The sequence below is a fragment of the Magnolia sinica genome, chromosome 4, assembly GCF_029962835.1.
Source record: "Magnolia sinica isolate HGM2019 chromosome 4, MsV1, whole genome shotgun sequence".
Lineage (NCBI taxonomy): Eukaryota > Viridiplantae > Streptophyta > Magnoliopsida > Magnoliales > Magnoliaceae > Magnolia > Magnolia sinica.
The window spans coordinates 27045103-27056266 of record NC_080576.1 but is presented as its reverse complement, the minus strand read 5'-3'; the positions used below and the strand labels follow the sequence as shown (position 1 = coordinate 27056266).

The 11164-nt window shown below is 37.8% G+C and overlaps 1 protein-coding gene across 4 annotated transcripts; it reads right to left on the bottom strand.

The window, feature by feature from the left end:
- LOC131242868 (uncharacterized) lies at nt 1-10226 on the bottom strand. Of its 4 annotated transcripts, none has more exons than XM_058241802.1 (7): nt 10112-10226; nt 8577-8990; nt 6970-7089; nt 6768-6821; nt 2856-3019; nt 537-713; nt 1-447 (listed from the first exon to the last, which is right to left on the bottom strand). In XM_058241802.1, exons 2-7 carry the CDS (start codon nt 8970-8972, stop codon nt 240-242), a joined length of 1119 nt encoding a protein of 372 aa, XP_058097785.1. In that variant the 5' UTR covers nt 8973-8990; nt 10112-10226; the 3' UTR covers nt 1-239. The 4 variants fall into 4 exon arrangements, with proteins under 4 accessions (XP_058097785.1, XP_058097784.1, XP_058097786.1 ...); XM_058241801.1 differs by lacking the exon at nt 10112-10226 and adding an exon at nt 9083-9228; XM_058241804.1 differs by lacking the exon at nt 10112-10226 and adding an exon at nt 9083-9237 and having other exon boundaries at nt 147-437.
- Between the last annotated feature and the right edge of the window lie 938 nt (nt 10227-11164).

Genomic DNA, 11164 nt, shown 5'->3' with positions numbered 1-11164 from the left:
TTCAAATCACATAAATACCACATTCCCTATGCTTGGAATCCTTCCAATGTCCTTTTAAAATCCAAATTTCATGAATCTCTGAAGATTGGATGGGCAAAATTGTCCATGGCTACTCACATTATTTATAGTAGAGATAGAAGAATCAATAAAAGTAAGGAAAAAAAAAAAACTGTTTCTAGAGAATTTTCATGATACAGAATATAAATACAGAAAATCAATGAGATAAAAAAGGAGAGGGGCTACCTTGCGTAAAATCTAGCAACCCATGGTGCAAGCACCATGTTTTCAGGTTCTCTTTTGTTATTGGAGTAGTAATCAGACCAGTAGCAAGGTGATAATCTATCGCCCAAACGCCCATCATTATAAATGCAAAACGGCAACCAATCCCCACCACCGTTCATTCTCCTTTTCCTCTCTCTTGGGTAAGCCAAGGGTGCCTGAACGTACCTGCGTATTAGAGGAAGATCATACTCTTGTTGACTTGTGTTAGATATCAAGAGAAAACAAAAGAGAATTGAAGTCAGCAAGGATAATACCTGATGCCATCAAGCATAGCATCCCAACAGAAGTGTGTGTGACCAAATACATGGCAAGCTGATGAGCTGCTACCTTTTTCATGTATGGACCTCACGCGGGCCTCCAAATAATCGGAGCCAATGATCTTTGGAAGGTTAGGATAGAAGAGCATTCTCTTCTCGGGACACAACTCCGGCCTGGAACATGATATGTAAGCATAGGTAACTAGGAGTTGAGTTCAGACATTAGTAGTAAAAACTTGGTGAGTTGACATAAAATTCAGCCAAGTCAACTCAACCCAATGAAATTTAGAGCCAACTCTAAAACTGATTCATAAGTTCTGACTCTGTGAAGACTCAACGAGAACAGCATGTCAGCTCACTAACTCGTCAACTCAATGCAACTTGTGAAGACTCAAACTGAGTCGAAGCAAACACAGCCGTTTTTAGAGTTAATTTCTTGTATAGCTGCAGAGGTCTACATCCCTATTTGTCGAAGTCCAAAACGTGTTTAGATTCTTGTGGGGCACTGTATCTTGCTTTCAAGAAATATATGTGTGTGAGTTAGTCATTAGACTAACATACACAACACAAGTTGCCCTAGCCTCACACACACACACACACACACACACAGATTTCTTCTACAATTTATTTCTACTTTTCCTTCCAAAACTCAATGCAACTTGTGAAGACTCAAACTGAGTCGAAGCAAACACAGCCGTTTTTAGAGTTAATTTCTTGTATAGCTGCAGAGGTCTACATCCCTATTTGTCGAAGTCCAAAACGTGTTTAGGTTTAGTCGTGTTCCACTCAAACTACTAATTGGTTTTAACTAGAAGATGGCACGCAATGTTTTGAATAGAGCCCGTAGAGTAGCATAGCCTACGATGCTACGTCGCATTAGCAAATAGTGTAAATCCTCTATAGTGTACGTTACAAGGGTCGTAGCATACGTGTAGCGTATGTAGCGTGCATAGCGTATCTAGTGTGCCTTCTTTTTTAGTTAATGGTAATTATATTTTGTATTTTTTTTAAAGGTAATTATATTTTGTATTTTGTACTTGATACTCTCAACCTGTGGGATTTTAATTTCTTTTCATATGAGTGACTTGTGGTTTCAATTAGACATTATTAATTATAGTTTGCTTAAAAAGTTGTGAATGTGATAATAATTGGATTTGTTTATGTATGTGAATTGGCTTTTGATAAGTGATGACTAATAACTTGTTTGAACATGCTTATACTTGAAAAAATGAATCAACTTTTAGTCAATTTTATATTTTTTATTTTTTTTTCTTACTATTTATCATATTTTTTCTATTTTAAAATTAAAAAATAGAAGTATCGTGTAGCTTACGCTACATGCTACAGAGGGTTGAATGCTACACAACACGCTATCGCTATTTAAAACACTAATGGTACATTGATTCCCAAAGGGGGAAAAATAATCACACATGTATAAAGCAGGCGGTCCACATTAGATGTGCATGTATTGTTGGAGAAGGTTAAAAAAACAAAAACAAAACAAAACAGAACAGGAAAATAAAATAAAATGTACGTACATACGTACATACGTATCTAAGGGTGTGGTCTCGCGCACAAGCACGTGCATGTGTGCAAGGGCGTGGTCTCTTAGGGTTTTTAACAAAAAATAAAAAACTCTTCCTTGCTCTCATCAAAATCTTTCTTCTCTATAGGCATACAAAGGTGTATGGTGACAGTATTGGTGTTGGGTTTCAGGCAACTTGTGCACGCTATCAAAACCATGTGTTGGGCGAATGTATGTCCAGGAGTGTCAGACATGGCTCGTATGATTTAACTGAGGACCTATGGTTTAACTGAGGATATGGTCTTTGATGATGTGATAGAGTGGATGAGGTGGATGTGAGTGTCAGACACGTCAACGCAAAAAAATCAAAAATCAAAACAAAGATGCCGTGTTCTTGCTACATAGGTACCATCCATTCAAAAGAAAAGCTTGAATGTACTCATTTAATCGTAACAGCCTCTTCTTTGTGGGTCACATGGAAGAACAAGAGAACAACATCTCACTGAGTTGAAATTGAACATTTTATGATTTAGACTCCAATAACAGTTAATAGATTCTGCAGATAAGTCACCAAATCAATTTTCATTTCTTCTGGTTGTATAGGAACAACTTCCTTGATTAAAGACTAAAGGAAACAAAGGAACAATAGCAAAAGCTAGCTTCAAACAACACAAAAAATCCATTCCAAAATAAGCAACTAATATAAATTTTCTGAGCTTGATAATGTCTAACACGGCAGATAATTATAATAACTTCAAGCAATCAGTTTAGACACTGAGCGAACACCATACCTTGGCAGAAAGTGAGAGAAAGTTATAGTTTGGCCACTGATCCTCACAATTTCCTCGACTGAATCATTATTCTTCTCATTCATTGCATCAAAGTACTGTGCAAGAGAGGTATCTTTGCTTGACAATCCCAAAGGCCATTTGCATGCATGGAAGTCCTTGCATGCCTGCAAATACCATCAATGAGAGCTTCAATAAAGGGTTAAAAAAACAGTAAAGAAAGAAGAGTTATTGTAAAATGGCTAGAGGAAAAGCCCATCATCAAAAAAAAAAAAGACGCAAAAACAAGTCGGCTGAGGTTTTACTTTTACTGCTTTGGTCAAAATAAAGGGAAATTTTCTTAAACAAGCTTCATGGATGCATGCTTGGTTTCCACAGGACATCCTATTGGCCGATACATTTCAGCATTTTGGGAAACCGATCATCATCATCATCATCATCATCATCTAAGCCTTATCCCAATTAATTGCGGTCAGCTACATTAATATTGATCTGCGATTCCACTCTATCAAGGGCCATAAACTTCAGTTGCCATCAAATCATTTTACTCCCTCCACCCACGTCCTTTTGGGCCTTCCCCTTGCTCTTTTAGAGACTTCAACTTGCACCAACTCACTGTGGAAATACATGAAATTGTGTTTGTTGTGTGTACGTATGTTTTGTAATTCTGTGGAGCATTGTATGTTTCTCTCAAAATTAATGTGTGTGTGTGTGTGTGTGTGTGTGTGTGTGTGTGTGAGAGAGAGAGAGAGAGAGAGAAGTTTTTTTCAATCCCGATACACAACACAACAAGTTGCCCTAGCCGTTCTCTCCTCTCCCCCTCTCTCTCCCTCTCTCTACCATTTCTCTTCCACTTCTTCTACTTGGTATCAGAGCCTACGATAATAGGGACCTGATCACAACCTACGATAGTGGGGCCCACTGCTGATGTCATCAGTACATATAGATGATGTCAGCAAGGTACGCCAGATAGTCGTTTTGAAGCAAAAAAATATGGGATCTGAAAGATAATGATTTTAGAAGAATATTAGTGATTTCACTATAATTTTTTGATAAGTTTTTTGTAGTAATTCAGCGAAAATAAAGAAAAGTTAGGAAAATAAAATAAAATAAATTCAAATTCAGTTTTCTTGTTGTGTTGTTTCTCTAGGGGTTTTTTGGACAGATTTTTCACATAGAACAGGTGCAGTTGATCATGTGCAATCACCAGAAACAAGAATCATGAAGTTTAGTCGAGATTTGGGTGTGCTTTGATTTTTATTTATTTTTATTTTATTTTATTTTATTTTATTTTATTTTTTGTGAGAAATGGATGTCATTAGCCCTTGTTTTTGCTGGAATTTCTATGCCTTACATGTTCTAATGTTATAAGGATGTAAAATGAGATGTAGAATCATGTTAAAGATGTTGATTGTGTAATTGGTGTTCCTGTTCCATGCTTAGAGTTACTATGTACACAAACTATTTAACGTAATACTTGACTCAACTTAACATGAAAGATTTCTATAAGGAGCTTTCCATTCCGTTCATCATTTCTTCCTTTGTTAGGCCTTTGTTCTTAGTTGTGGGTGTAATTTACTCATATAGTGTTGCATACGTGTCTTCACATGCCATTGTGCGTGTCCTCTCAAGTGTTGTGAATATAGTTTGCACATTTGTTGTGCAATGTTGCACGTATTTGTGAGAGGATTTTGCATATGAATAATGGTTTGGTGACTCAATGGTTGTTGAGTTTGGTTGAAGAGAATATTCAATGAACGAAGAAAGTTCAAGCTACATTCTATAGACAACCAACAATCAAAGATCTTGTATCCCATCATGTTGTGCTTGAGGGGGAGCAACGGCCCATGCTAATCCTCATCATCTACTTCGTACGTGTTCCAAGTTGGGCATGATCAATATTTATGTTCCAGCTTGAGGGGGAGTGCGGAAATTCATGTAATCGTGTTTGTGTGTATATGTTTAGTACTCCTGTGGAGCATTGTATGTCTCTCAAGATTAATATATGTGTACATATGAGTTAGAAAAGAGATTGCCATACACAAAACAAGTTGCCCTAGGCTCTCTCTTATACGTGTACGTATGAGTTAGAAAAGAGATTGCCATACACAAAACAAGTTGCCCTAGCTCCCTAACCGGCGCTGTTCGGACTGATACAGCTCATACACACTGGCACATTTCAGTTTTGGATCCAGCTGAAACATGCTCCAATACCAATATTTTGAACCTTGTTCCGATCATTATTTTCCCTTTTACATCACCAAGGCTCTTAGGCACAAAGGATCAGAATATTTTACTATTTTAAAGGGGTTTGCAAAAACTTCCAATGGATCACTTTGGCTGCAATTTTGTCATTCCTCCAAGAAGCTGAAAGAGAAAACTGAACAAATATCATTGGATAGCAGAACTCATATTTCTGGAACTAGAACACCATGCAACAAGGACATGCTATCCTACAGCAGAATAATCTTTCCGGATTGTTATTGGTAGCTTGTGTGAGTATATACTATTAAGAAATCAAGAGCAAGAAAATAAGACCAATATACCATAGTACAAGAAATTGAGAAGGATGTTGCCCATAGAATTCAAGCTAGGTGGACGAAATGGAGATGTACCATTGGAGTTTTATGTGATCGTCGTGTACCACTCGAAGGGAATTTTATAGGATAGCAATAAGACCAGCCATGCTTTATGGGACAAAATGTTGGGCAGTTAAGGAACGTGTTCATAGGATAAATGTAGCTGAAATGAGGATGTTGAGATGGATGAGTGCAGAGACAAGGAAGAATAGAATTAGAAATGAAGAATTTAGGAGTGGGATCAATATGTAATAAGAAGAGGGAAGGTAAACTTAGATGGCTGGGTCATGTGCAACAAAGACCAAGAATTGCCCCATTTAGGAGTGAGTTGGTGCAAGTTGAAGGCTGCAAAAGGGCAAGGGGAAGGGCCAAAAGTATACGTGTCGAGCTAATAAGAAAAGACTTGATGACCTATGATCTAAGTGTAACATGGTTATCGAGTTAATGAGATGTCGACATCCAAATCGCAAAGAATTGTACAAGAGCACACCCTCAAGAATATTTTACTAGAGAGGGAGAAATAACTTTATTGATATTAATCAAACTTCTTCTCTTGCAATACTTGAGAAAGCTTACAACTAAGAAATTTTGGAATGCCTACCTTCTATTAACCCTAAAGACAATCCCTATGAATATTAATGAAAATCCCCCAGCTATTAGATTGAATTTGAATCAATCTTAATTGATTTTAAATCAATCTAATCTACCTAAGATGGCAATAAGCCTAATAATGGTAAAAGCAAATCTAGGAAACAATCCTCAAAATCTTCAATTATATCTTTAAATCAGCCCCCATATCTTCTTGAAATGGTAAATTACATTTCTTGATATTTAGGGCCTAAATCTATCAACAAACAATCCATCCAAAAAGAAGCAAATGTTTGGCCCTAGGGGGGACCACGGGCCTACATCAATCTAATTGAAGTTATGGCCCTTGATGGAGTGGAATGGCGGAACAAGATTCATTTGGCCAACCCCAGTTAGTTGGGATAAGGCTTAGATGATGATGATGATGATGATCACAATACCATATTAAAAGAGCTGGGGCACATTTCTGGATTGGAGTTCCCATGTGCCCAAGAGCTAAATCTTGACTGATTAAGATGTTAAACGAAAGGGCGTGAGCCTTTTATATAAATAGTAGTTATAAATTACTCTCTGCAAATAACTGAAGGAAGAGTAACCCACAAGAAAATAACATGATAATAACCAGAGAAAATATGAAAAACAATATTTATGGAAGTGTCTGGTTTGTATCCAGCTCCACAGACATATGCATAATTGCCCATCATAATCAAAGCATTAAATCTTACAAGGAGAAAGGAAAGTGAATCACCATCTCCAATGAAGGTATCCGGAAGCCATTTATGTCCTTCTCTTTATCGAAACTCTGTAAAATAAGTACCCCACTTCAGAGGAAAACAAAACAAGGTTGGAAGGGTATAAAAATACTTCAACCAAACATCTGAATTATATGAAAAGAAAACTAAAAGAATCAGGTAGAATGCTTTCATTTTTATCGTGATCAACAACCATACCTCATGATACCAAGAGAACAAAGGTATGATTCCCAAACCATCCACGATTCTTGGGTTGGTTTCCACTCCGAGCCTACTACATGCATCAAGCAATGCATTCAGCTTCTCGATGGAATCAGGCTGAAAATTAGGCAACCCTGCTTTACCTTCAGATAATGCTTTTGAAATAAATAAAAAACTGTCCTAACTGAAATTGAAAATAAGTACAGGCCTGAGATCCACAATAAAACAACTGGCACATCTTCCCTCCCATTCCCCCTTATAAACACTCAAATACATTCGCACAACAAAATTAAACAGATCTCTCATAAAATTCAGTTGACAACTACCAACAAGAATCTTTTGCAGGCAACTGCTTATAGTAGGTGTTTGAAACATCTGCTAGATTTTCTATGGGCAAGAGGGGCCATGGCTTGGTCATCCAGACTATCAATCCTAGGGAAAGCAAAATGGATGGGGGATTCCCCAAAAACATTCTAAATTAGAAGATCATATACATCCACTCTTTGGCAATCTTCCCACTAATGTGTCTATTTGCAGGTGACCAGACGAAGGGTTACAATTGTTTCATCAGTGGGATAGCTGGGGAACATGGTGTGGCTCCATCAGATCAACAGTTTGGGTCATCATGAGTCCCACTTGTACAAAATCAAGGCTCAAGGATACCATAGTTCTAAAACTCGTTGATTCAACTTGAAACTCGGTCAAATCAACTCAAATCGACAAAATTTCAAGCTAAGTCAGTAGGAAACTTGCTCGTGGGTGTGACTTGGTACCGGATTGACAAGACTCATGGTCGTTACTTGAACTGAATCACTTGCTTTGTCAACTGCTTTATATATATATATATATATAAAGGTTAAAATAGGTGGTAAGTTTCCATCTCACAACCTTTTCTAAGGAAGCTAAGATCTACAACCAGCACAACATGGGCTGTTCCTGTTGTTATTGTAGCAATTTTATATATTTTAACCATAAATAACTATTTTAAATATTTCATATTTGTAAATAAATGTTGAGTCAAGCAAAGACTAGCTTGAGTCTCTGAACAGACCTCACCACACCTTGTTGAACATCAAGTCAAGTGGAGTTTTTGGGTTTTTGAACTATGAAGGATACTGTGCATATTCTCACCTCTAGTATCTTATTATTCCTCTAGTCAATTGTAGAGAAGAGTCCCAAACTCTTTTTTAACAAAACATAAAAGGCAAGACTTCATTACCCAGAAGGTTCACCCAGAACGCTGCACCCATTATCTCTCACCATTTAAAAATGATTGGCAGAAATGTAGCAACATTTCAATTCCCATCATCATAATCATCTTCTCAGCCTCATCCCAACTAATTGGGGTTGGCTACACCAATCATGTTCTGCCACTACACTATGAAAAAATAATCTTATCAGTCACACACACACACGCAGGCACAAACACACTAGCAGCATTTCAAAATTGTAATTTTCAGAAGTCCCTTTCAAAATTCGTATTAAAATCACCACTGACCATTTATAGATTGTGGGAGATAAAAGCATACTGGTTTCAGTGAACATCTGGGTGCATGCAAATATGGCAATCTTTTCACAAACCTAGAGAGCTAAAGGAACCTTACATATTTCTCCCCCTCGAATCGGCACCAGAGATCATGGTTTCCAGGTACATAAAAGACGCTTTGGAACCTATCCTTCAACACAGACATGGTCAGCACAAAGTTCTTATATGTCTCTGCCACATCACCAGCCACGAGAAGAACATCCCTCCTGTATCTCATGGTCGATAAGCATTTCACCCACGCCATGTTTTCTGCATAGTCTGTGTGCAAGTCTGAGAGGACAAACACTCGCGGACCAGCATCCACTTCGTCATGTTCACCAGTCAAACAGTTGGCAGGCAAAATCTCCTGCCTTCTCTGGCAGCTCCTTTTAATGTCCCTTCTATATTTTATTGGGTTTCGACAATCAGGTTGTTGCTGTAAGCACACGTGCGGCGACAAAAGACCCACCACCATGTGGGAAGAGCTTCTTAGCTATGGTAATCATATTGAAAAAAATAAATAAAATTAGAAACGAAGTACTAGCAATTGCAGGAAAAACCCATTTCATAAATCAACCAACTTACTAAGTAAAAAAAGTTGCAGGAAATTCGCATGGTGCAAACAAGCCGACATGAAGCCAAAAAGGAAATTTAAATCGAATCCAAACTGACCCAATTCAAAGAGAAGAAAATTTGATCAATCAAACTGACCCAATTCATAGAGAATCAAAGAGAAGAAAATGAAGCAGGGTCATTTGGATGCCTGTAAATGGTTTAAGTGGTGTAAATCATTTACAGCATGTCCCATTTGGCTGTAAGCTGTATAAATGATTTCCAAGCAAATGATTGTCTATGTTTGGATAGCCTGTGAATTGTTTAAGTCCTGTAAATGGAGAACCAATCTTTGAAAATATAGCCGTTTGGCTGTAAATGGAGAGCCTGTAAATGAAATCACTGCTTTTTGCCTGTAATCAAATGGGACTGAAAGTTGTAAATGATTTACAGCCCCGTAAATGATTTACAGCCATTTGTCAGAATCCAAAAACAGACTGTAAACCATTTACCTGTAATTCATTTACAGTTAGCCCCATTTACAGGCATCCAAACAAACCCTACACCGCACGACATGGTCCAGAATCGTAGAGAAGAGATTTCGATCGAATTCAAACCGACCCAATTCATTTCTAATTCCCACCCAAAGAAAGAGCAAAGAAGAAGTAAAAAAACAAGACGACGAAGAATAAGGAATCAAAGAAAACCCATGGAAATCAGCTGGCGAGAAAGAAGAACAGAATTGCAGAGTAGCCATGGAAATTGAAAGCCGAAAGGTTGCAGAAAATTAACGAAAGCAGACAGATGAGAAAATAAAAGGGTGAGTTTGGTTTCACCAAATATTATGAGATTCCATTATTAATCAGTGTAGTCTAATTCAAAATATCATGAAATGTCATGATATGTGATCCAACCAAACGCACCCAAAAGGAAAGATGGAAATGTAATAAAATTCCCAGTGAAATCAATCAAGAGAAGATCTGCAAAAGCATTAAAGCAGCATCTCTTTCAAAGAAGATGAGAATTTATTCATATTTAAAGGATTCAAGAGAGAAAGCTTACTGGATTCCGTTCCGATAAATTCGCTTTGTGCTGAGCTGAGAATATTCAGGCTCTTTTTATGCGTACGATAGCAGGCCCCGCCTGAAGGCAGGTTAGCTACTGACAGGAGTCGCAGATTCACTACTGAAGTGACGTCATCAAGTTCCATGAGCCTTACCATGATATATGTGCTGCATCCACACCATCCATTAATTTGAAGAGATCATTTTATAACATGAGCCAAATAATGAGACAGATCAAAATCTCAAGTGGACCCCACAATAGAAAACAGTGGGACAGTGACACCCACCGTTGAAACCTTCGTAGGGCCCACCATTATGTATATTTGAGATCCAATCCGTTAATAAGTTAACACAGACAATGAAATAAGGTAAAACACAATTATCAGTTTGATCCAAAACTTCTTGGGTCACTACTGTTTTCTATGATGGGCCCACTTGATCTTTGAATCTTCCTCATTTTTTTGTCTCATCCCTTAAGATCATCTCTTAAAATGGATGGATATAACACATACATCATGGTGGGAGCTCACAGAACTTGGCCCGACCCACTTGGCCCGACCTGAATTTACACATGCACGGGTGTGCTTTTATCCTACAAATATGTCATACAAATCCTCCCTTAGGCAACCGTCCATCTTGAATATAGACGTTCCTCTAAAATGGCTAAGGGCCTGTTTGGTTTTCCAATTACCCCGGTAATTGGCTGTAAAGAGGGTATTAAATACGTTTTACATGTATTAGTAATGATTGGGTAAATTCCCCTTAACTGCTCTACAACGGTTGTTTTCCTGAAATATAGTAGTGTAATAGACAATGTTTCTAAAATCTTGTATTTGGGCGTGCAGTGTACTAGTCCTGTCAATCCGATTTTAATGGTATGGTGTCCAGCACCTCAGCTCAACAAGGACTACATACCACTGTTTGATTTCTTCAACAGTAGTAACTAGAGAAGCGTATTTTTTTGTGCCCCTCTCACTAGACTGATAGACTGCGGTCATTGACCTGTGGGACCCACTATCTATGATATCATCCACCAGAAAGACCGGATGCG